This window comes from Hyla sarda, chromosome 10 (assembly GCF_029499605.1).
Source record: "Hyla sarda isolate aHylSar1 chromosome 10, aHylSar1.hap1, whole genome shotgun sequence".
Taxonomy (NCBI): Eukaryota; Metazoa; Chordata; class Amphibia; order Anura; family Hylidae; genus Hyla; species Hyla sarda.
The window spans coordinates 57,232,639-57,260,019 of NC_079198.1; the positions used below are offsets into that span (position 1 = coordinate 57,232,639).

A 27,381-nucleotide genomic window follows, 5' to 3' on the forward strand; every position below is an offset into this window, starting at 1 on the left:
ATCTAATAAAACTGTTGCCATATTTGAAATCAGCACCAAAAGTTACCTTAAAAATGCACTACTACAAGTGTCTATAAAAGTAGTGTTGACTGATGTTATCACTGGTGGATATTGCTTAGGGAAACAAAATGTAGACGCTAAGGGACAGTCGAGTTGTCTCCATACAGAAATCTTGTAGAAATCACAAGGAACTACCCACATACATTAATTCATTCTTCATGACAAACACCTGTACTGATCGCAGATTAAGCTGGAAAAAAAAAAAAATTATATAATATATATATATATATATTATCATATTGTACCCTCGGGTAGCCCTGACTCCAATAGTGTTTTTACTTCCTGGTCATATCCTACTGTTCCCAAGACATCGATATATTACTGTTGAGTTGGCTATCTTCACTTCTAGTTAGATTGGCGGGAACTTTATAGCAAAAAGAGGGTGTGAATAGGAGGCTGAATGGACATTAATCACAGCCGTAGCCTAGAATTCACACCACATTTTGTAATAAAGTTCCTGCCTGACTATTCAGTTAAAGGAGTACTCTAGTGCAGAGTATTCCTGCTCCGTCCTGCCCGGGCTGCAAAATAAATGAAAATAACCCATCACTCACCTCCCTGGGTTCCCGCGGTGGGCCACTACAGCTGATCGGTCCTCCGGTCCATCTCCTTCATACTTCCGAGTGTAACGAAGCGTCACATGGCGCTCAGCCTATCGCCGGCCGCCACGATATTCAGCCTCGGCCGGGGATAGGCTGAGGGCCATGTGACGCTTCGTACACGGAAGTATGAAGAAGATGGACCGGTGGACCGATCAGCTGTAGTGGCGCTCCATGGGAACCAAGGGAGGTGAATGATGGTTCATTTTCATTTATTTTGCAGCCCGGGCAGGAATACTCTGCACTAGAGTACTCCTTTAAAAGTATACATAGACAACAAAATAGTAAACCCCCTATATATTTGTAACCGTGAAATGTAACAAGAAAGTAAAAACCCTGTTGAAATCAGGTGCTCAAGGCCACAAAGTGATTAAAAAAAAACTTTTAGTGGACTGACACAGATCCTCTAAGGGTAGGTTCACACATATTGATGCACAGGATTTGTAACTGTAGATTAGAAGCTGTGCTCAGTCATTTAGTTTACATTGAAATCTTCAGCAGAAAATCCTGTGCATCAAATCTGCGTATGTGTGAACATATCCTAATAGGAACAACAGCTTTCCTACTTTTTATTTTAAATAGAATACAATACAAGGCTCATGGCTACTATTGACTAAGGCATAAAAGATATTAAGGCCAGGAAAAAAAGCCTACATAGAGGCAAGAGAGCAGTCTCAATACAGGTTTGGATCCTTAACCAAAGCTTACTGTAATCTCCTTAAAAGAAAATTATCCTTAAAAGTTAAATCCTCAGCATTCAGTAGCGGTTGCAGTGGCCTGCAACCCCCTAATGTGGGGAAAATCTCAGCAGAAACTGGGCTGGAGATCACATTAAACTTAAGCATTTAGTCTAAAAATATATATTTTTTTAATGGAAATCAATGATCATGTCAGTAGGTATGACATTGAAGCAATATAGCAGCAAAAAGTTTCCTCATCTTGTTAGAAGAGTCAAGATAAAAGGTTTCCAGAATAGAGATTGCATACTCATGTACGTTTAGTGTTGGTTTTCTCTCATTGCCTAGAAATTTTAAATACAATAGTTTGCAGTTCTGTGCTTCACTTGCAGGTTATTGCTGATGATCACATTCATTTAGGAGGTGATGAGTGTGACTGGTGGTTAGGGCGATCTAGGCGTGCAAGCCCTTATTGTTATCAAACATCCTAACCACCTCAGTCCAAACTAAACACTATTGCTATTAAATACATTTTAAAAGGCTCAGAAAAGCAAATCAAAGACCTAGAACCATAAATCACTTCCATAATGGACACACTCTTCTTTCCTGTCATTAGGCCAAAGTAGACTCATTTAGACCATGCATGAGCTGAACATTCCATCAATGCTTAGGAAGCTCATATAAAAATGGAAAATTACAAATGGAATGATTCTTCCAGCAAGCAGATCTAGGTAAGTGCAGTTTAAAAATATAGCTTGCCTGAAGGGTTTTTCTAGCAGATTTACAATAGAAAATAGACACTTAAGAAACATACTTGAAGACATGCTCCTGCTGGTGACTAGCACCAGGAATTGACGTAGGCACATGCCACTAAGAAAAAGACGCTAAGTTCTAGCCCTGTACTCGCATTTGTATTTGAAAATCAATAAGAAGCAAAGCTGGAGGAAACTGCATTGCACAAAACCATGTGGAAAGTAGTCAAAACCTTAGATAGCAGTCATACAAAGTCTGTCAGGTTGAACTTGTAGATCCAGTAATCACATTTGTAAGTCCACGGTGTATTTGTGCCTGAATTGGGCCATATTCTACCCGCTCGCCATCCACAGTCAGAATCCCCTTTTGTGTGAGTGGCTCTAGACGAAATGCTCGAACGGGGACATGTACAAAGTATGGACACTCAATCCCGATGTGTGTTCCCTTTTCCATAGCCAAAAATAGCCGTACAAGGGCCGTCCGAGAGATTCCCGCTTTAACAAAAAATAAGTGTATTAAACCATCGTCAAAGGCAGAAAATGGTGCCGTAAACAAGTCAGCCCCAAGGTGAGTCTGATATATGCCCAATACCAGAACAAAATCCTCTTCTATAGTGACCCAGGACATGGGTACAGGTTGATTTAAGGGTGGCAAGAGATCGTCATCTGGTCCATTCACATGGTTATGTTTAGGGGACTCTCTACCATTTGGCAATAAAAGATCTGGCTGCATTTGGTTGTCAGAAACAGGCTCAAATGTAAATCTGGAAGTGTGCATTGCAGTTGGCGAACCTGGAGAAGGTGAGGTCTCAAAGCTTGGCAGCTCACCCGTGTCAAATGTAGCAGAGCTTCGTTTATACATAACATTGCGCTCCTCACAGAGACCTATGTCTGAGATGGTTCTGTGCAGCTGAGACCTCTTCAGTGGAGAAAGGTTCCCATTAGGAGATAAGGTGATACTTCTGCATATGGGACGGTGGGCATCCAATACTGGGAGATAAGAGAGACGGCCTCTGTAAGTGCGAAGTGAGGCCACCCTAACCATGGTACCTACAGTGAAACGGGCCGATCCCATGTGTCTATACTTTTCACTTTCTATGTCCACATCAGAAATAAAGCCCCAGGCAACACTCAAAAATGAGAAAAAGCGAGCTCCTGAGCAGGTCGTAACAGACACAAGGTCCATAGGCATTACAGTACCACGGCACAGCAGCAAGATACAATTAAGCAGCAACTCTGTTCCCATAGCCTGGTCAAACCTGTGAGAAATAAAATAAGTATAATGAATATTAACTTTACATTCCATACAAAAATAAAACAAATTAAAATGTTTAAATGGTAAGTAGAGATACAAAGAGTGGAGTATACTAAAGGGCTATTCCAGTGTCATAACATTTTGTATATTATGCTAGGGGTATTGTGAAAGTTAACCCCTTAAAGGACATGTGCCCCAAATGTATGGCGCTGCATAGCATCACTTACAGCATGGCTGTGATATGAACGCAGGAGCTGCGCTGGCTTCATTCCCGGCGGGTCCTGGTGGCTGTCAGCAGCCGCAGACATGGCGGACATCAGCGATCGCACTGATGTCTGTCATTAACCCCTCAGGTGCCGTGATCAATACAGATCACAGCATCTGCGGCAGTGGGGCACTTATTATGGCTGACCTGATCACCCGCCCCTTTTCCCCATATTAATACAAAAAAGCGTTAAAAAAACAAACATATTAGGTATTGTTGCGTGCATAAATGTCGGAACTATAAAAATATAATGTTAATGATCCCCTACGGCGAACAGCGTAAACGTAGAAAAAAAAAAAAAAGAAATGTTCGCTTTTTTTGTCACATCAAACTGCAAAAAAAATGTATAAAAAGTCGCACATACGCAAACGTGGAACCAAAACAAAAATAGTCCTCACACAGAGCGTTAGAGATGGTCAATATAGGACAATTTTAAACATACTGATTTTGAAAAAAAAAAAAAAGGTTGAGATTTTTTTTAAAAGCAGTACAATAGAAACGTATGTCGCCAGGTGTTTCATTTTAATCGTATTGACCCAGAGAATAAAGAAAACATGTAATTTTTACGGTAAAGTGTACAGCGTGCAAACGACCCCCCCCACCAAAAAAAACTTGTTAAATTATGATTTTCATTTAAATTTCCTTACACAAAAAAGATTTTGGGGGGTTTATCATACATTTTAGGGTAAAATGAGGGATGTCATTACAAAGTACAACTGGTCACGCAAAAAACAAGCCCTCATATGAGTCTGTGAATGAGGAAAAAACGCTAAAATAAAATTGGCTGTGTCCTTAAGGACTCACCATTTTCACCTAAAGGGTTAAAAAAATTAAAAAAAAATGTAAAAAGTGTTACTCACCTATCCTCTTTCCTGCACATTCCAGTCCCTTTTTTGTCACCCCTTCACCCTGCTTTTCAATCACTAACTGAGGCAAGATACTAAGCAGCCAGTGATTTTAAACGTGTCTCCCGCAATACCGTATATACTCGAGTATAAGCAGAGTTTTTCAGCACGATTTTTCGTGCTGAAAACACCCCCCTCGGCTTATACTCGAGTGAACTCTCCGCCCTCAGTGGTCTCCAACCTGCGGACCTCCAGAGGTTTAAAAACTATAACCCCCAGCAATCCCGGGCAGCCATCGGCTGTCCGGGCTTGCTGGGAGTTGTAGTTTTGAAACCTTTAGTTCTGTACTCACCTCCGCTCGGCGGGACGTTAGGGTGCGCTGGTCCGGTGCTGCAGGACTGTCCGGTGGGGAGGTCGTCCGGTGGGATAGTGGTTCCGGGCTGCCATCTTCACCGGGGGGCCTCCGGAATAGTCACGTTGCGTTGACGACGACACAGAGGGACGTTCATTACCAACGTCCCTCTGCGTCGTCGTCAAGGCAACGCCTCTATTCCGGGCCCAAAGTGCGGAGAAGATGCCCCCCGGTGAAGATGGCAGCCCAGAACCACTATCCCACCGGACAACCTCCCCACCGGATAGTCCTGCAGCACCGGACCAGCGCACCCTAACGTCCCGCCGAGCGGAGGTGAGTACAGAACTAAAGGGGGTGAGAGGGGGGGTGGCTGGATGATGTTGAAGGCCGCAGTGATCTTCAACCTGCGGACCTCCAGAGGTTTCAAAACTACAACTCCCAGCAAGCCCGGACAGCTGATGGCTGCCCGGGCTTGCTGGGAGTTGTAGTTTTGAAACCTCTGGAGGTCCACAGGTTGAAGACCACTGTATCAGACATTGACAAGTGGTGATGATGAGGGGGGGGGCTGATGACAAGGGGATGATGAAGGGGGGGTGTGGGATGATGACATGGGGATGATGAAGGGGGGGTGTGGGATGATGACAAGGGGATGATGAAGGGGGGGTGTGGAATGATGACAAGGGGATGATGAAGGGGGGGTGTGGAATGATGAAGGGGGGAGGGGATGATAAGGGGATGTGGGATGATGACAAGGGGATGATGAAGGGGGGTGTGGGACGATGACAAGGGGATGATGACAGGTGGTGATGATGATGAAGGGGGGGATGATGACAGGCGGTGATGATGAAGGGAGGGGGATGATGACAGGCGGTGATGATGAAGGGAGGGGGATGATGACAGGCGGTGATGATGAAGGGGGGATGATGACAGGCGGTGATGATGAAGGGGGGGGATGATGACAGGCGGTGATGATGAAGGTGGGATGATGACAGGCGGTGATGATGAAGGGGGGATGATGATGAGGGTGTTAATGACGGGGGTCTGGATGATGACAGGGGGGGGGGGATTATGTATTTCCCACCCATGGCTTATACTAGAGTCAATAACTTTTCCAGGGATTTTGGAGTGAAATTAGGGGCCTCGGCTTATATTCGGGTCGGCTTATACTCGAGTATATATGGTATATAGAAAAGCATTAGGATGCTGAAATGCTCCTTTAAATACCCTGAGTGCATCACAAATACTAGTGGGGCACCACAAATACCACTGTTATACAGTGGGAGCCTACTACACTGGTAATATAACTACTTAGAGGAACTATTAGCAAAGCAATATACAGTTCTAAATAATTCATAAATTCAAAGGTCATATACATCCTGTATATACTCAAGTTAGTTTCAAATCTAGGATCCAGCAAAAAAAAGTTGAGCCAAGTTTTTTTATTTTTTTATTTAACCACCAGCACAACTTAACAGTTTAAATGCCAGAAAGTACACTTAATATAGTATGCATAGGGGGACAGGTGAGGCTGTGTATAGTATATATACATAGGGCACAAGTGAGGCTGTGTATAGTATATATACATAGGGCACAAGTGAGGCTGTGTATAGTATATACATAGGGGACAAGTGAGCCTGTGTATTGTAAATACATTAAGGACACATGAAGCTGTGTATAGAGTATGCATAGGGGACAGGTGAGACTGTGTGTATTGTATGCATTTGGGAGAACAGGTGCGGCTGTGTATAGTATATGCAGTGAGGACATGTGAGGCTGTGTATAGTATATGCAGAGAGGACATGTGAGGCTGTGTGTATACACAAAGGGGACAGGTGAGGCTGTGTATAGTATATACATTAAACTCAAAAAAAGCTATTGGAGACATAATTGGAGGGTGGAAACTTTAACCACTAACTAATAAGTTACCCTTAGGTTAGGTTTCCAGTTGTTATTTTTTTTTTTACAAAAATACCAATAAAAATTTATTTTTATTTTTATTTTTTTTAAACGCTGCGGCCTGATGTTAGCTGCAAGTCAATAGTAAACTGCTAAATGCCAAATCCACTTGGAGTTTTTCAGTTTGGCGTTTTTTTTTAAATCCTTTTGGCATTTTTGGGCTCCTTGGCAATTTTTAATAAATGACCTCTTGTCGAGACTTTGGTGTTTTTTCAGTAAAATCAGTGTTTTTTTTCTCCCATAGAAGTCTATGGGAGTGAAAAAACGCCAAGAAAAACGCCATGTGGGTTTTTACTTTGGTCGTTTTTTCAGGTGGTTTTTATTCTCTTTTGGACTTTAGCAATCCAAAAAAGTGATGGAGATACTTTTTTATTAAAATTTAGTAGGGTACCATTAAACAATAATAATAAAAAAGATACAGTAGTGATGGAAAAAATTGAATTTAACGAAAATTATCTTTTTTATAACTAAATTTTTATTAATTTTTAAACAGGGATCAATTTATGTGGGCGGGTGGGGACCTAAAAATGTAGTGTGTGTTTTTTACTTTTAATTTATTTTTAATTTTTTAGGTAGTACTACTAATCCCAGCATGGAACACACTGTTCCATGATAGGAGTAGTAGTTACCTGAACTAATTGAAAGATCGCCGGGGTCCGTTGCGATCCTCCTGTATAATGTACAGATGCAGTCGGCCGCTCTTCTATGATCCCCTGCACTGACGTATATATACACATTTTCATATTTCCCGCAGAGAGCTGTGATTGGTCAGATGGTTCCAGCCAATCACAACTCTCTGGGATATATGAATATGTGTATATATACGGCCATGCAGGGGACCATAGAAGAGCAGCCGCATCTATACATAATACAGGAGGATCACAGCGGGTGTCAGGAGTTACACTTGCTGCGATCTGTCTATTAATGCAGGTACTACAGCTCCCAGCATGGAGCAGAGTGTGCTCAATGTTGGGAGTAGTAGTACCTGCAGTAAGGGACAGATCACAGCAGAGGTCACTCCTCCTGACACCCGCTGCGATCCTCCTGAAGTGACCAGCTGTCTGGATCAGCTGTTCTCAAGGCTACAGAGCCAGGTGAACAACTGATGCCCAGCAAGAACTTACAGTGAGCCTGCAATGTGTATACGGTATACACATTGCTGGCTCACTTAACCCCTTGCTGAGCTGTGCGCTAAGCCAGCCCGGCAAGGAAAGAGTTAACTTACACTGCTGGACAGTGTAGGTTAACCCTTTGGGCGGTATACACTATATACAGCTATGTATAGATAGCTGTATATAGTGTATACAGAAGATGGAGAAGTCCCCTTACCTCCGTCCAGTCCCCGCGGATCCGTGTAGCTCCGCCCCTAGTGATGATGTCATTAGGAGCGGAGCTACAGACGGGATCCAGGCTAGTAAGTCTGAAGCTGTTAACATTGTCCGTTTTGGATAATGTGGACAGACCATTCTGCCAGTGTCTACCCAGACAGGGAGACTCCAGCTGTTGCTAAAGTACAACTCCCAGCATGCCCCGACAGCCAAAGGCTGTCTGGGCGTGCTGGCAGTTGTAGTTTTGCACCAATTGGTGGCTCCCTGTTTGGGAAGACATTGCATTATGGGCGCTCTTCCCTGCGGAGAGCGCAAAAAATATCCTAACCTATTTTTTTTTTTCTTCTCGTTTCAGATCTGTGTATGCAGAGGATTACGACGGATTCAATGGATTACGACAGATTAACTGGATTTTTTCTATTTTAATAAAATGGTTAACGAGGGCTGTGGGGGAGTGTTTTTTAAATAAAATAATTTTTCCAATGTGTTGTGTTTTTTATTTTTTTTGAACTTTCAAGCTTAGTAATGAAGGCTGTCTAATAGACTGAATCCATTACTAAGCTGGGGCTTAGCGTTAGCCCCAAAAACAGCTAGCGCTAACCACCAATTATAACCCCGGTACCCACTGCCACAGGGGTGCCGGGAAGAGCCGGTACCACCAGGCCCAGGCTGGCATTATTTAGGCTGGGAAGGGCCAGTAACAATGGTTCTCGCCCACCCTGGTAACGTCAGGCTGTTGCTACTTTGTTGGTATCTGGCTGATGCGTTTTTTTTTTCATAAATAAAAAAACAAAAACGCATATGGTTCCCCCTATTTTTAGTATCAGCCAGATACCAACAAAGCAGCAACAGCCTGACGTTACCAGGGTGGGCGAGGACCATTGTTAATGGCCCTTCACCGTCTAAATAACGCCAGCCTGTTACCGCCTAGGCCCAGGAGCGCCATTTTTGATGCTCCGGGCCTGTTGGTATCAGCCCTTCCCGGCACCCCTGTGGCGTTGGGTACCGGGGTAATAATTGGGGGTTAGCGCTAGCTGTTTTTGGGGCTAACGCTAAGCCCCGGCTTAGTAATGGATTCAGTCTATTAGACAGCCTCCATTACTAAGCCTGAATATTGAATAAAAAATAAAAAAACACAACACATTGGAAACATTTTTATTTTATTTTAACCCCCTCCCCCCCCCACAGCCCTCTAATCATTTTATTAAAATTTAAAAAATCCAGTTCATCAGTCATAATCCATCAAATCCGCCATAATCCTCTGCATACACGGATCTGAAAAGAGAAGGGAGAAAAAAAATTAAAATATAAAAAAATGGGTTAGGACATTTTTTGCACTCTCCGCACGAGAGAGCGCCCATAATTCAATGTCTACCTAAACAGGGAGCCTCCAATTGGTGCAAAACTACAACTCCCAGCATGCCCAGAAAGCCTTTGGCTGTCTGGGCATGCTTGGAGTTGTAGTTTAGCAACAGCTGGAGTCTCCCTGTCCGGCTAGACACTGGCAGAAGGGTCTGTTCACATTATCCAAAACGGACAATGTTAACAGAGCTTCAGACTTACTAGACTGGATCCCGTCTGTAGCGTCGCCCCTGATGACGTCATCACTAGGGGGTGGAGCTACACGGATCCGGCGGGGACAGAAACAAGGGAGTTAAGTGGACCTCCTGTTCTGTATACACTATATACAGCCATCTATATATAGCTGTATATACTTTATACTGCCCAAAGGGTTATAGGAGCAGGGAGTCCTGTCAGTCTGGTGACAGGATTCCCGGCTCCTGTATAGTATACACAGGTACACTATGCCCCCCTGTATACTATACGGCTGGGGGAGGTGAGAAGTGATGCTATACATCACTCCTCATCTCCTTACACTCTGTGGACCGGGCGCTCAGCATCCGACCCACAGAATGGTACCCAGAAGACAGTGAGAAAACTGCCTCAAGGGACAAATTTGGCTGTTTACACACACCAGGAAAAATAGCAGAAAAAACGCCAGAAAAACTGCCAAAACTCAGGAAAAACCGGTGGCAGTTTTTCTGGCGTTTTTGCTGGCTTTTTTTTAGGTGTACAAAAAAAAAACACCAAGTGGAAACCTAGCCTTAGGCAACCCCAAAAAAAACTGATTTCCCAATCAAATTTTTTTTTTCTCTTTTTCCTTCTCCTTTCTTTGCTTTTCTTCTTTCTCACCCATCACTTTTCTAAATCCTATATTTATATTAATACAACTTAACTATTCACATTATAGCAGTGAGAGGAAGAATCATCCTCTTCATATAATTATGTTATAATATTCACTTAATCTTTTTATATAATTATTTACACAATATGATTTTATTTACTACATATATACTAGTCACTATTCATAATCAAATTGGTAATTTCATCAGAGAGAGGAAGATCTATCCTCTTCATATAATTATGTCATGCATCCATCCAATCTATTTATAGAATCATTTATTATATACATACTAATGCACCATCCATAACCCATGCGAAAAAATTGGTGCCTTTTCTGTATATGCACAATCAAATAAATGAGAAAGGACCCAGTTTTACTCTAAATAAGGGTTTATTGTGAAACGTTAGCTTCTACCATACCTACCTATTCTTTTCTGTGTTTGTGCAGCTACATTGCAAAGACTCCTATCCTGCCTGCTAGTTTAGATGAAGTTCAGGTGCATAGTACTCCAATTTATAAGTTTTTGTGAATCTTGTCCGCGCACCTCTAATTGAGACTAAGTCCCGGCGCATATCTTTGAGCGCAGCCGGAAGTACGCGAGCGGCCGTCAGAGGACGGCGCTTGCGCACATCTCCCAGCGATCGGAGCCGGCTCTATCAGTGTGCGCATCAGAACTACGCACACAACGTCACTCTTGCTGTCAAGGCTCATTGGTGACTAGTTGTTATTCATTGAGCCTGGATGTATTCAATTGACTGAACGAGCTGTCAGTCAGGAAAACTTCTAATCATTGGTCTGATGAATCTAAAGGTTGGATAGGTGCAATGGGATCATGGCCCCTATGGGCCTATCCACCTGTCAATCATAAAGTACGTGAAGCGTATTGGACTATTCCTTCTGTTCTATTTCCTGTGACCTCATGAGGGGAGGTAATAAGAACCCCCAGCACGGCTTTTCTTAACTAGTGCCCATTTGCCTATTGACAACGCTACTTCGGTAGTGAAACATGTTGAGGGGGGCTGTTTAGATTATATTATAACGCCATCACCCTAGTATCAAAGACATGTGGGTGTTTCTGCAGGCACCTTATATTGTCTAATAGTCACATACATTGAACATTGACTTTCACAATTGGGACATTATGGCGAATGTGAATTTTAAACAAGCATAATGTGCAGAAACATTAAATAAAGATTGCACTTTTAATATAAGTCTGATAATTGGGAAATCAGGTTTTTTTGGGGTTGCCTAAGGGTAACTTATTAGTTAGTAGTGTATGCATTGCGGACAGGTGAGGCAGTGTTTAGTGTATGCATTGCGGACAGGTGAGGCAGTGTATAGCGTATGCATTGCGGACAGGTGAGGCAGTGTATAGCGTATGCATTGCGGACACGTGAGGCAGTGTATAGCGTATGCATTGCGGACAGGTGAGGCAGTGTATAGCGTATGCATTGGGGACAGGTGAGGCAGTGTATAGCGTATGCATTGCGGACAGGTGAGGCAGTGTATAGCATATGCATTGCGGACAGGTGAGGCAGTGTATAGCGTATGCATTGCGGACAGGTGAGGCTGTGTATAGTGTATGCATTGCGGACAGGTGAGGCTGTGTATAGTGTATGCATTGCGGACAGGTGAGGCTGTGTATAGTGTATGCATTGCGGACAGGTGAGGCTGTGTATAGTGTATGCATTGCGGACAGGTGAGGCTGTGTACAGCGTATGCATTGCGGACAGGTGAGGCTGTGTATAGTGTATGCATTGCAGACAGGTGAGGCTGTGTATAGTGTATGCATTGCGGACAGGTGAGTCTGTGTATAGTGTATGCATTGCAGACAGGTGAGGCTGTGTATAGTGTATGCATTGCGGACAGGTGGGGCTGTGTATAGTGTATGCAAATGCTTAGGAAATTAAGCTATAAAAGGGTTTCCCGTGTCTTACCCTGCATTATAGTTGATTGCTCCCGCCAAGGCATTTCCTGATCCGCAGGGGAGAATTCCGATAGGCATCTTTATTGCATCCTCCCAATCGGGTCTTTCCATTAAACCATTAACAACCTGTGCAGAATTTACACAAACGATGTAGGACATCAGCAAATAAATAAGAGTATACATGGCAAAAATTATCTCTTGAGAAGGCACAACATGCACTTTTCTTTTTTTTTTTTAAGGGTCAAGTAGGGTATTTTGAAGGAGGTAAATCAGGGAATTATATGTCAAAAATCATTCAAAATTAAAATAAGAGTATAAGGACTATAAAAGATCATACAGGGAGGCAGATACAAGGGGAAGAAGAAATAAAACAGGTAATTCTTAAATTTTATCAACAATTATATGGAGAACAAGTAGGTAAGACAGAGAAACAGATTAAAGAATTTTTTAATCAATAAACCTTGCCCAAATATCAGAGGAAGATAAGGTGGAGATAAGTGGCAGGATTACTCTTGGTGAAGTAAGGGAGGTTCTCAGATTAGATGAGTTGACATATGAGATTATTTGGGGAAGAATTGCTACCTTACCTTTTGGAGGTTATAAATGGATCCTTGTAAATGGGGGAATTATTCCCTTCAATGGCAGAAGCCAATCTAATTTTGATACCAAAAAAAGGCAAGGACCCCACAGAGGTAGATTTGTATCGTCCTATATCCCTCCTAAATACAGATTGTAATACAGCTAACAAAGCTTTCGACAGGGTGGAGTGGGGATTTCTGTTTGGGGTTCTGGGAAAAATTTGGGGAATTTTATCATGGATGGAATAAGAACTCTGTATAAGGGCCCCAGAGCTAGAATTACGGTTAACCAAAAGCTTTGTACTTAAAAGGGGAACTAGGCGAGGATGCCCACTCTCCCCCTCGCTGTTCACCCAAATACTGGAGCCACTAGCGCAGATTATAAGAACAACGGATCAGTTTGAGGGGTTTGGAGTGAACAGTGGAGGGAAGAGAATAATATTATATGCAGATGACATTTTGTTATTTATTAAAAACCCAGTGGAAAGTCTACCAGGTATAATTGAAAGGATTGAGGAATTTGGAGAATACTCCGGATAGAAGATCAATTGGAGTAAGTCCTCCCTTCTGCCTCTGGATGTGGCCATAAAAGAATCAAGTGGGAGGGTATGTATATTGAAACCAGGAGAAAACTTGGAATACCCAGGGGTAAAAATAGAGAGAATAGAGGATTTCTCCAGACTAAATTTAAATCCAGCGTTAAAGAAAGTGAGGGACAAAATTGAAATATGGAATAAACTACCCTTTAACAAGGCTGATAGAATCTCCTTGAGTAAGATGGCGATTTTGCCAATTGTTTTACATATGAGGGCAGCCCCAATATGGATTACAGATACATTTTTTAAAGGGTTAGAATGAGTAATTAATGATTAGGTATGGGGAAGGAAACGGGTAAGGCTAAAGCAGAGGTTTCTAAATCCCCCCCATAAAGCAGGTGGTTTTGGGATTCCAAATTTCCGAACATATTATCTCTCAGCCCATTTGTGTGCAATTTTTACAGAAGAGGAGGCCATTAAAGAATTTATGGTGGAGGGTCTAATGGAAATAGGGCACACTTTACAAGAAGCAATAGAGAGTAATTGGATAACACCTTTGAAGGGTGGGAATTCGCACTGTTGTAAAATGTTGATTACAATTTGTAAATATATAAGACAAAATCACAAGAGTGAAAGGTAGTTTAATATACACACCAATATGGAATAATGTTTTTTTTCCAGAATTTTTCAGAATCTCTGAATATATGAACTGGGGGAAAATGGGGATTAAGTATGTGAATCAAATTATCACAAAGGATGCATAAGTTAGGAGGCACTAAAAAGTAGGTCTAGTTTAAAGGAGGTTGATAAATTTTTCTATATTCAAGTGTGGGACGCATATAGGAGGGAAATAGCTAGTCCTAGGTTAACGGTAGTTAATCACAAATTATTTGAATTAATAGGGGTAAATAAAATATGCACAAAAAATAATAATAATTGGGTGAATTTATAATATACTTATAAAAAAGAATATAAAGTATGACCACCCAAGAAATAGAGAAAAATGGTCTGAAGAGGTTGAGGTAATAGATGAGAAAAGTTAGAATAATATTTTTCGTAATATTGAGGAGTCATCCCTCAATGTTAGTCATAGTGGTGTCCCAAATAAAAAATGGTCCATAGATTGTGGGGAAGAAAGGAGTATGCTTGAAAACATTAGGAGTAGCTAAGATACTTATTCTGAGGAAGTGGTTTGCACCAGAAGCTCCAAAAATCCCTGAATGGCTGAATATGTTAGATCGGGTAAAGAGGTATGAGCTAATCTACTATAAAAATAAAAGGAAAGGTACCCAGAATTAGAGAGAATGGAGTGAGTGGAAATAGATCGATAAAAAGAAAGAAAGAAAAACAGTGATGGGCTGGGGGGGGGGGGGTGTATTTTTTGTTATTGTTTGTTATTGTAGATAGATGGAAAATTCTCTGTGTGTATGTAAAAATAAAAATACATTTAGAAAAAGCAAGATGAGTCAATGTAAAAGTGTCTCTACAAGACTTACTTAATCTTTTCCCAATACAGTGGTCCCTCAAGTTACAATATTAATTGGTTCCAGGAGGACCATTGTATGTTGAGACCATTGTATGTTGAGACCAGAACTCTATGGAAACCTGATAATTGGTTCTGAATAGGGGTGTGAATCGCCAAGAATTTGGCGATACGATTCGAATCGCGATACCAGTGTGGCGATTCGATATATCGCGATACCGTCTAGGTGACGATACACCGCAATATATCCAGATTCTATCTAAAAAACAATGTCTTTTACACTTTTATTAAAACTTTTTTTTTTATACACTTTATTAGACTTTTAGGAGGAATCATTAGATTCCTCAGACAGATGAATAGAGTTCTATTTAACTCCATTGATCTGCGATCCATTGATAGAGCCTGGTCCAGCCAGGCTCTATCAAAGACAGAGCCACGGAGAGCAGGGAAGGAGAGGTAAGCCCTCCGGCTACCTCCATAGTAGATTGCCCCCTCGCGATCGTGCTGCGGGGGGGGTGCGATCCACCCCACTAGCCAACCAGGGAGCATTCACAGATTCCTTTGGACGCCGCTGTCAGCTTTGGCAGCGGCGATCTAAAGGGTTAATAGCCACAGCCTGCTGGCCATTAGCGGCGGCCCCTGGCTACTGAGAACAGCCGGGGGCAGCAGAGTATGGAGCGGGCAGGAATCCCGAGCCCGCTCCATACACCCCTCTGAGCGCCGCATGCTGAATATTCGCGTCGGAGAAGCATCAGCGGCCCCTGGCTACTGAAAGCAGCCGGGGGCTGCAGAGTACGGAGCGGGCACGAGTCTGAGCCCGCTCCGTACACCTAGAGCGGCGCCGCGTCAGATCAGGCCTGCCCGGCTCCACAAATGTGGAATTTGTATCTCCTGATGCCCGGGACATGCTGTTCTGGGCGTCAGGAGATACAAATGCCACATCCCTAAAAGGATCGGTTCTAAAATATTTTGAATTGATTAAGTATCGCAAAGTGAAAAATTGCGATAATCGCGCAAATCGATTTTTTCTTACATCCCTAGTTCAGAAGCCCCAAAATGTCATCCAAAAATAGGAAAAAAAAAGGGAGGATTAAATAGAAATAAGTAGATCACTAATACAGATAAAGCAAATCCTTACATATAAAAGTAAGAAAGATCTGCTGGGAGCTGTAAATCACTGTCTATGTCAGTGTTTCCCAACCAGGGTGCCTCCAGCTGTTGCAAAACAATGGTTTATGTAGAGGACAGGAGCTTCTTCAGGATCCTATACAGTACACACAGTGTCCCAAATGGAACCACCCTTACTTGGTGTACAAAAGGAGCAGCTAACCCTGGCACAGGTAAGAGTAGTACAGAACTTGTAGTTCCTCCCTGTACTGTAGGGGGCGCTACCAGACACCAGTCATTGCATGCACTTCAGTAATAAAGGTGATTTACTAGTGAATGCCCATCCTAATTGGTCAGTTCCTCCAGATCTGGACTGTCTGTACATTGTATGTTGAGTCTGGTTTCAAGTTACAATGGTCCAGAAAAGACTATTGTATGTTGAGGCCATTGTAAGTTGAGGGATCACTGTAAACTATAAATCAATCTATTGAGCATCTCCTGTTCTATAACATGCTGCCTGCAGAATGCACTCAATTTTCATTGTGACAGATTCCCTTTTATTAGACCTGCTTTATAGAACTGTTGCAGTATCTGTCTAGCTTTTCTATAAAAAAGATCGACGTTATTTACAAACCCAATAGAAAATATTCATATTGTATCTGCATCAACACTACACTGATTTTGTAAATTCAAATCTGCAGATCCTGAAGACGATTCACATGTACAGTATAATAAAGGCTAAACAACAGATAAAAAACACCTGCATGCACTGCTCAAAGCTAAACACAAACTGCATAAACTAGTTATAAATAAATCTGCGCAACGAGACGTACGCCCAGATCTCCCTACAAGATAGAGAACAGTTACACCCACACAATACAAGAAGATACATGTTGTCTTCTAGAAGATTCTTCATGCATCTTTTTGAATTGTGGTAGAATAACTATTCCTCCCTTACATAGTAAAAACTATACAGACTGGAGAACAATTGTTAAAGGGGTACTGCGGTGGATAAACTATTTTTTATTTTTTTTTAAATCAACTGGTGCCAGAAAGTTAAACAGATTTGTAAATGTATAGATGCGTAGTTCAGCACTGCTAATTTCTGAACCTGAAAGCGGGTGGACACTAAGTCGCTGTAGCGGAGTGGGGATACGGTGGTGCTCGGACTCACGTAGAATATACCATCAGTGCATGAGAAGACAAAGAAAAGTCGGCACTCACCGGGTTTCCAATTCAGCAGATTTTATTGCACGTTGCTCACAGCCGTAGTACAATTCTCGGGGAGACGACGGATGGTACAAGGGGGGTACCACAGAGAGGCGACACCTGTGTTTCGCACTTAGTAGTGCTTCAACGGGCCTAACTCTTTACCGGAACATGTCATCTTCTTATACAGGTGAGTTTAGTAATTGGACCTATCACCATCTAACACACCTTGTGACGTTAAAAGAAGGGGAGGAGGTTGCTTAGTTAAGCTTGTTCCTACTTAGATCTAGCTCTTTGTTCAGACTGCCAGGACTAGTATCATAAAAAACATTCTTAGAAGCAAACTGAGACATCAACTTTATCATTAAGCCCTAAGACTCCCGTTGCGTCAGTAGCAATTATCCATTGTATCTCTCTTCTAAGAAGGTTTTTATCAGATCTTAGCCCCGGTCGTGCAGCTACTTTTTCTATTCCTGCAAACCTTAATGATTTGTGACTTCCTCCATGGGCTTCCACTACATGGGAAATAAATCTGGGAGCTCCCTTTTTAGTGCGTAGAGAGTAAAAGTGCTCTCTGATTCTAGCGCACATTTGTCTGATTGTTTTCCCTATATAGTAGAAGCCACATGGGCAAAATATAACATAGACCACGTTTTTTGTTCTACACGTAATAAGTTCGCTAACCGTATGGGTAATTGGACCTATTCTGAATGTTTGCAAGCAGAGATTATATTTACAAAAATTACAATTTTTACATTGAAAATTCCCTGTTGGTACATGACTAGTTAACCAGTCTGTTTTATTTTTCTTTTCTTTATCTTTTTGTGTATTATGTGCACATTTCAATACTTCTATTGTTTTCCTTTTCCTATAGGAGATTAATGGTTTCTTTCCTGCCATTTCTTTGAGGTCTTCATCTGTCTCAAGTATATACCAATTCCTCCTAATTGCTCTCTCTATCATTTTATTTACCGGTGAATTCTGAAATGTGAACGTGAACCTATTCAAGGGCGCGTTTTTATGTTTTTCTCTACATAATTCTTCTCTATTTTTCTCATCTGCTTTTTGTCTCCCTTTCTTAATTAGATCTACTGGATAGTTATGTTCTATTAATCTTCTTTCTAGCTCGGTTGCCTGTTTTTGATATGTTGAATCTTGAGTGTTATTTCTTTTTAAACGTAAAAACTGTCCGTATGGAATACCGTTTTTAACTGCTTGTGTATGGGAACTTTGATAGTGAAGTATCGTGTTCTTAGCCACTTCTTTCCTGTATCCTTCACTTATTAGTTTCCCTTCTTTCACTAACAATTTGATATCTAGGAATTCTAGCGTATCTCCGCCATATTGGTGTGTAAACTCCATATTATAACCTTTAACGTCATTAAGGTAATCTACGAACTGATAAAATTGGTTTCTAGTTCCTGACCATATTAACAAAATATCGTCCACAAATCGGACATAAGTTCTTATATATTTTATGAATGGATTAGCAGTAGTATATACTATGCTATTCTCAAAATAAGCTAGATACAGATTTGTAAATGACTTCTATTAAAAAAAAATCTTAATCCTTTCAAGACTTATTAGCTGCTGAATACTAGAGAGGAAAGTCTTTTCTTGTTAGATTTCTTTTCTGTCTGTCCATAGTGCTCTCTGCTGATACCTCTGTCCATTTTACAAACTATCCAGAGCTACATATGTTTGCTATGGGGATTTTCTCCTGCTCTGGACAGTTCCTGACACGGACAGAGGTGTCAGCAGAGAGGACCATGGACAGACAGAAAATAATTTCCTCTGTAGTATACAGTGGCTAATAAGTACTGGAAGGATTAAGATTTTTTTTATAGAAGTAATTTACAAATCTGTTTAACATTTTGGCACCAGTAGATTTAAAAAGTTTTCCACCGGAGTACCCCTTTAATGATAATAGGAATGGCACTATATACTGTCTAAGCAAACTGTTTAATTTATCAGCAGAATAATTTAACTTAACTAATACAAACGGAATAAGAAATATCTGCCTGCAGCAACTAGTCACAGAGGCCATATAAGCCAGTGAGCCTCCAGCTGTCGCAAAACTACAACTCCAAGCATGCCTGGACAGCCTTTGACTGTCCGGGCATGCTGGGAGTTGTAGTTAAACAACTGGAGGCACCCTGGTTATGAAAGACTGATATAAGCAGATACCTGCATGGATGCTAGGGGCAGCTACTACAGTTTACTTGGCACCAGTTTAAGTGTTTTGATAAATCTTGGCAGCAGCCTGGGCCAACCTGATATTAAGAGTGCTTAACTCAGTGGTCTCCAAACTGCGGCCCAGATGTTGCAAAACTACAACTCCCAGCATGCCCAGACAGCCGTTGGCTGTCCAGGTATGCTGGGAGTTGTAGTTTTGCAACATCTGGAGGGCCGCAGTTTGGAGACCACTGGCTTAGCTGCTAAGTGTGCTCATGGACTGGGAGAGGTTGTACACCCTTTGTCTTTAAAGGGGTACTCCAGTGGAAAACTTTTTTTTCTCAATTTTTAATCAACTGGTGCCAAAAAATTAAACAGATTTGTAAATTACTTCTATTAAAAAAAATCTTAATCCTTCCAGTACTTATTGGCTGCTGAATACTACAGAGGAAATAGTTTTTCTTTTTGGAACACAGAGCTCTCTGCTGACATCATGACCACAGTGCTCTCTGCTGACATCTCTGTCCATTTTAAGAACTGTCCAGAGTAGGAGCAAATCCCCAAAACATATGCTGCTAGTTTCTAAAATGGAAAGAGATGTCAGCAGAGAGCCCTGTGCTTGTGATGCCAGCAGAGAGCACGGTGTTCCAAAAAGAAAATAATTTCCTCAGTAGTATTCAGCAGCTAATAAGTACTGGAAGGATTAAGATTTTTTTTATAGAAGTCATTTACAAATTTGTTTAACTTTCTGGCACCAGTTGATTTAACCCCTTAAGGACACATGACGTACTGGAACGTCATGTGTCCGCTCCCAATCTATAACGCGGGGCAACGGCGTGGCCCCTCGTCATAGCGGGTCGGGCCCGGCCTCTAACAACATTGATCGCTGTGCCGCGCGCTATTAACCCTTTAGACGCGGCGTTCAAAGTTGTACGCCGCGTCTAAAGTGAAAGCGTGCCAGTTAGCTCAGTGGGCTGTTCGGGATAGCCGCGGCGAAATCGCGGCATCCCGAACAACTTACAGGACAGCGGGAGGGTCCCTACCTGCCTCCATGCTGTCCGATCGCCGAATGACTGCTCAGTGCCTGAGATCCAGGCATGAGCAGTCAAGCGGCAGAATCATCGATCACTGGTTTCTTATGAGAAACCAGTGATCAATGTGAAAGATCAGTGTGTGCAGTGTTATAGGTCCCTATGGGAGCTATAACACTGCAAAAAATTAAAAAAAAAATTAAAAAAAAGTGAATAAAGATCATTTAACCCCTTCCCTATTAAAAGTTTGAATCACCCCCCTTTTCCCATTAAAATAAAACAAAACACAAATGTAAATAAAAATTAACATATATGGTATCGCCGCATGTGGAAGTGTCCGAATTATAAAAAATATATCGTTAATTAAACCGCACGGTCAATGGCGTGCGCACAAAAAAAATTCCAAAGTCCAAAATAGTGTATTTTTGGTCACTTTTTATATCAGGAAAAAATGAATAAAATGGAGCTCCACTCTGAATAATAACACCTCTTCTCCTCATGCACAATAGCTGTGGCCACAGACAATATGCTGCAGAGTGGTGCTCAATTCTGCAGCAGAGGGGGAGAACACATTATAATGGATGTCACTGTGAACCAGGGACTTTAAAGCCCCCCCAGGCACAAAGCAGGATCATTAACATGTCTAGAAGATCAGGAACTACTACTGAAGACTGGAGGCACTGAGCAAGGTATTTTAGTGCAGGTGATACTGATGACAGATTCATTTAAAATTATATGTGGGACCTTTAAATCATGGTAGGTGATGGGCCCTCTAACAGATTTTGCATTGAGGTCCAGGAGTTACAGGCTGGATTCCCCCATATTATTTTTGGCTGCATTTCCATATTTTTTTTTTCTTTCTCTGCCTTTTTAACACGGTGTGTGAACATAGCCTCAAGGGTTTTCCAATCTATTAAAAGAATGACATATTGGTAGGATATACCATATCTCTATATTCATAGGGGTTGCAAAACCATGAAGGGCAGCACAGTGGCTCAGTGGTTAGCACTGTTGCCTTGCAGTGCTGGGGTTCTCTCTCACACTCCAAAAACATACTGATAGGTGAACTTATATTGTGAGCCCAAATGGGAACAGAGACCAATTTGAGTGTACAGTGCTGTGAAATCTGTGTGCGGGCTATATAAAATAAAGAATTATAATTCTTAAAAAGGGCATGCAGCACTACACCAGCACTGGCTCCACTTCTCAGGATTGGTGGGGTTCGCAGATTGGACCCTAACTATATGCTATAACTTTATAAGATGGGACTAACCCTCTGTCATCCTTAACCCTTGAGGATCTATAAATCTAGAGGAAAGAAGATTTTACCATCATCACAGATGGGGGTTCTTTACTGTAAGAGCAGTGAGACTATGGAACTTTCTGCCATATGATGTTGTGATGATAATCACCTATTTAGGAAGTTCAAGCTGAGTATCTATTCATGTACATACAAATATTGTCAAGTGATATAAAATAATATAGTACCCAAAGAAGGAACAAAACCACTATATAGACCGACTCCTGGACAAAGCCTGTTAGGCGAAACGCGTCAGTGGTGTGGTGGGTAACTGGGGAATACCACTTTTGGTTGTGATATACTCTGCATGCTTTTCTCCTCATTTAGTTTTTCTTGTACTTGTACGTGTGAGATATATACATACATATATACACACACACACGGTTGTATGGTCTTATGGAGTATATGCAGTATATAAGTGACTCATGCCTTATGTATGTTCACCCATGATTCCAGCCACTATTATACTATCCACTACTTTTTTTTTTTTGCACTTTTTGAACTGTCATCTAGTATATGCATGCTATACAGGGCCCTTTATCTGTGTGCCCGTAGAGTATTATCCCCCTCCCCAGTACCAACATTTTCTTTCTATGCCCATTGCTGTATGGGTACTTTTATGTATTATATTTTGAAATAATATAATGAAGTGATTTTACATTACTCTTCGGTCTATATAGTGGGTTTGTTTCTTCTTTGGGTACTATGATGTTGTGAAGTCTGAATCAATAAAAAAGCTCAGAGGAGGCCTGGAAAAAACTAATTTACAGGTTATGGATACTAAATTTATATAGAAAGAACATTGATCCAAGGACTTGCTATGATTGACATACTGGAGTCAGGATTTGTTTTAGGGTTTTAGGTTGAACTTTATGTACTCGTCTTTTTTTCAACCTTACATACTATGTAACAAACCAGTGCTAGAAAGTTATACGGATTTGTCCGGAACTGTCCAGAGCAGGAGAGGTTTGCTATGGAGATTTTCTCCTGCTCTGGACAGTTCCTGACGAATACAGAGGTGGCAGCAGAGAGCACTGTGGTCAGACTGGAAAGAACACCACAACTTCCTCTGTAGTACACAGAAGCTGATAAGTAAACAAAAAGTCATTAACAAATCCGTATAACTTTCTAGCACCAGTTGAGACATTTTCCTTTTCTTCTGGAGTATCCAATATATGAGGCTAAAGTTGTGGCTCAATCTGCCAACATTTGGAAATCTATATCATGCTAAAAATCCCAAAGCACATAAAGGATCAATATAATCAGGGATGTGGAAATCCTATCATCAGACACCCGTGACATGCGGTTCCGGGTGCAGGGCAGGTTAATTTTCACACACACTTTCTACTTACACGTGACGCATCATCCTGGGCTGAATAGAAATTCGAGGAGCCCACAGCAGGAGCACAGTTACAGTGGAAAGGGGCAGATGACTTAAGACATAAGCGGCGGCGAGTTGCACATGCAGGTTAGATGTCATTGGGGAACATGCTTTATTATAAACAACTGGGAGCATGTCAGATGAGGAAAATAAATGTGCACTATAAAATGAGGGGTGCTTTGTGCATTGCCTCTTTTCCCTATTATACCACCCCTTACCACTGCCCCTTCCCCGCCACCCCATCCGTTACACTGCCCCTTCCCCGCCACCCCATCCGTTACACTGCCCCTTCCCCGCCACCCCATCCGTTACACTGCCCCTTCCCCACATCCCTATCTGTTACACTGCCCCCCTGCTCATCCATTATACTGCCCCTCCCCATTTGTAACACTGCCCGTCCCTCCCCATCCATTACACTTTTTTTTGTAAAGTAAGCTACTATTTTAATTTGGAAATCTGTTCCAAGTTTCCAACTTGATTGCATTTGTCGACTGCATTGAAAGGGTACCCGAAGGGTAGGGGATAAGATGTCTGACTCTGGAGAGTCCAGCCGTTAGGACCCCCCCACCCATGTCTCGGGACAGAGCAACACTTAATAGAAACTTAATAGGCAGACTTAAAAATACTTAATAAAAACCTTATTTACATACTATTTTAGTTGAAATTAGTTTGTATACCAGGACAAGTAGAACCCCTTTTAGTCCCTTGGACAAGTTTTATTATTATTTTTTATATATATTATAATATATATTTTTTTTATTTCCACACCCCTGATAATAAGACTGATTGATATCATAATATTACTACTTCTGCAAATGATCTGGCAAGTTACCTCAAAGAGAAGTCCATCTCCAGAGATGACGACAATGCCATCCCATTCTTCTAGATTAATACTCTGCACCAGCTCTCGGGCATGATTCTGTCTTTCTAAAAGTGAAACACAAACACAAAAGTTAGAAGGCTATAAGAGGAAGATAGCCCTCCAGCACTATAGTAATAACAGCATGATAAAAGGTCTACCTGTTTGTATAAGGTTATAGCTGATGTCTGCTTCCGTAATAATCGGCAATATATGAGTGTGACACTGTTGCAAGGCATTGCCTCGTCCACCACATGGATTCAGTAAAAGCATTAAACGCCGGGATTTGGGCTGAAGAGTTGGACTAATCTCTAAAGGAAAAATATGTTATCGTTAGTGCAAAGTAAAGGACAAAACATGGGATAAGGTTCATTTTATTCACATGTAGCACATACATGGAAATATGCCTATTCTGTAGCATATACAGTCATGGCCGTAAATGTTGGCACCCCTGAAATTTTTGAAAGTGAAGTATTTCTCACAGAAAAGGATTGCAGTAACACATGTTTTGCTATACACATGTTTATTCCCTTTGTGTATATTGGAACTAAACAAAAAAGGGAGGAAAAAATTGGACATAATGTCACACCAAACTCTAAAAATGGTCTGGACAAAATTATTGGCACCCTTTCAAAATTGTGGAAAAAGAAGATGCGTATAGCAAAACATGTGTTACTGCAACCCTTTTCTGTGATAAATACTTTTTCTTGAAAAATTTCAGGGGTGCCAACATTTACAGCCATGACTGTATCACATATATAATACACAATGAAAATAAAGTGTGAAGTTATTGTTAGGTCTTCTACACAATGCAGTGCCCCTGTGCATGAATCCTGTGCTGCTTCCTTATGTAGATATATATAGCTTCTGTGCACAGAATCTGCATATGGACATATTACAGCTCCATTTTGTAATAAGCCGTAAAAGGGCATTCACCAAATGTGTGTATGTCATGTTTGGGCACTGGAGCCTTTCTGAAGCGCTTTTCTCTGGCTCTTGTACCAGAGACATTATATACACAGATCTTATGAATGAAGATTCTGTTATTTTCTCTGGGGCTCATTCGATTTAAGTTACCAAGCATCAGAGAAGTCAATAGAATTTAAATTTCACATCAATCACCATGACCCAGATATGTATAATAAAAATACTGCAGCATCCAACACCCAGTGACTAATAGTATTCTAGTAAACGTGTATAGGTGTACAAAGTTTATTCTATGAATGTTTCTGAAGTCTTCATGAGTTGGGTCAAAAAGCTATCCCTTGATAAAGTTGGGATGCTTCTTCTCTTCATAGCTGCATGACATGTATGATGCTGTATGGCTTACCATGGATGTCTTGAGTTGCATGAACTGGCAATTGACATTACTGCAAACATGCCCTTTACAGTGGTCATTTGGACGGTATAACAATATCAAATATTGATTGGCAAATCTATTAACATTTAAAACTTCCTAGTTTGTTTTTTAAACAATAAAATATTTACCTTCAGCATTTTTGAGTCTAAGGTGGCTCCCAAACATTACTCATAGAAGAACATGGCTCACATAGTGCAACAAGGTTAGGGGTCACTGTCCTTAAAAAAGTTCTGGCTACGTAACAGCAACCTGTCTTCAGCTGACTGTAGTACATGGCTGTATAACAGCTGAGTCCAAGCACAAATGTACAGATCTCTATGAATTATTTTCTTAGAATTCAGTCCCTATACCGAGAACTTATTTAGAATGATAAGCCTGCTTGAATACGTCTTGAGACTTTACAACATGGTAGGGAAGGGGGGGGGGGGGTGTTCGTCTCTCAATTCACAATCCGTGGTTATTTCTTGGCCGCACAGATCCAGCAGTTGAAAGGTTGGGCCCTATATGCTACTATGGGGCAGACGGGTCAGTTAGTGTCCCAGCGTTTTGGAGGGGTGACGCCAGTTTACCCATTGGAAACTGCAGCTCAAACGAGGCCCCTGGATATGGTGCCTTCATTCCTTTGAATGCATAAGGTGTGGATGAAATTTAGATCTCTTCAGTATACTAAGAGGGGGGGGGGGGTTCTTTGTCACAATTGTACGCTGGGGGGGGGGGTTTGAAGTCCTTTGCCCAACTGTGCGGAATTCGCTCAGCCCCAGTCTTTTCTCTATAGATATTTGCAGTTACCTCATGCCTTGGATGCCCAGTTTAGGACCCAGGCTGTAGATTGATTGTTTACTGATGATTCTACTAAGGTAGGGATTTCAGTATTGTATAGTGAATTATTATCCTCTTATCATAGAGCTTACCCTTTGACTAATAGGGAGAAATGGGAATTAAATGTTGGAGTTCGGGCGGACTCCTGTTGACCACGTTCTCTGCCTGATGCCCATCTGCTGCATGTGATGAGGGACTCTGAACATCATACGGATACATCTGATTAGACGGGTTTATGGTATCATACTTCCTGTTTCTGCTTTGATTTGTGTACTGGGATGTGTGGGGGGGTCCAGAGGAAGACAGTGGGGTGTACCTAGGTATATGTAGAATTCTGTACCAGGCCCATAAATTGATTGCACAACACTGGTTGAGGGCCTCTCCTACTCTGTCTGAACTGGTATCTACATTGACCATGTCATTTGTCTAGAGAAGGGAGTCTAGTTTAAGTGTAAGGCTATGGAGAAATTTGGAGTCTGGCGTCCCTGGATAGATACCCCTGGCTTCTACGTATCTGCAGCAAACCCCATTCGAGGCATACCTACAGGGGTTGGGTGTCCCTGGATGATCTTAGTGGCTGTACTGGTGTCTCCCCTGATCTCCCTGTCTTTCTGTGTTCCCCTATTGTTGGTTTCTGATTTGTATTCTTTTGTTAGTGTCCTGCGTCAGCTCAAGTGTGCTAAGATTGCCCATGTTCTAATTTTTTTTCCCACACCTATTATATTACTTTTGTGTTTATAGTATTTTTTGGAATGCTGATACTTTCTGCCTGTTTCCCCTCTTAACTGGGACTGTTACCTATGGTATAACACAGTGCTGCAGTTCCTATCTGTTACGTGGGCATGGAGGAAGGGTGTGGGTGGGGGGGGGGGGGTTAGTTGTATTTGAGAGGTGGGGGGTGGAGGATTGTGGTTGGGAGGGGGTAGGGTATTGTTTTGGTTTGTTTGTGTGTTTTCTTTTTGTATGCAAAAAACTAAATTTCTGATTTAAAAAAATAAAAAATGCTCAGATCTTTTAGATGGTATTCACAGCAGTGTACACCGTTGTCCTCTACCTCCAAGGTTAATTCTTATATGGTAAGGGATGTCATATTATGACATAACTTGTAAGGTTCAATAATAGAGTGGAACGGATCTAAGACACCAGAATTTAAAAATTCTATTACCTGATGCCATGTAGCCTTGTACTTTACACTCGTAGGATTAGATATCAAATAAAACCTATCACCAAAAAGCAGGTGCTCGCACTTAATCAGAACACTAAAAATTCTGTATATTAATAAAGTTTTCATTCAGGTTCAGGAGTACAAGTCAAATACTACTACTATGGGTTTCAGCTCATA

General features: G+C 41.6%; 1 protein-coding gene across 4 annotated transcripts in view; it reads right to left on the reverse strand.

Annotated features, from left to right (window-relative positions):
• Nucleotides 1-820: 820 nt before the first annotated feature.
• Nucleotides 821-27,381, reverse strand: part of SPHK2 (sphingosine kinase 2) — a 51,617-nt gene continuing 25,056 nt past the window's right edge. For all 4 annotated transcript variants that reach the window (XM_056543404.1, XM_056543405.1, XM_056543407.1 and 1 more), the window contains 4 exons: nt 24,022-24,171; nt 23,834-23,928; nt 12,212-12,327; nt 821-3,347 (listed from right to left, as the gene is read on the reverse strand). In XM_056543404.1, coding sequence (XP_056399379.1) covers nt 2,348-3,347; nt 12,212-12,327; nt 23,834-23,928; nt 24,022-24,171 — 1,361 coding nt within the window. In that variant the 3' untranslated portion in view covers nt 821-2,347. The remainder of the gene's footprint in view (nt 3,348-12,211; nt 12,328-23,833; nt 23,929-24,021; nt 24,172-27,381) is intronic.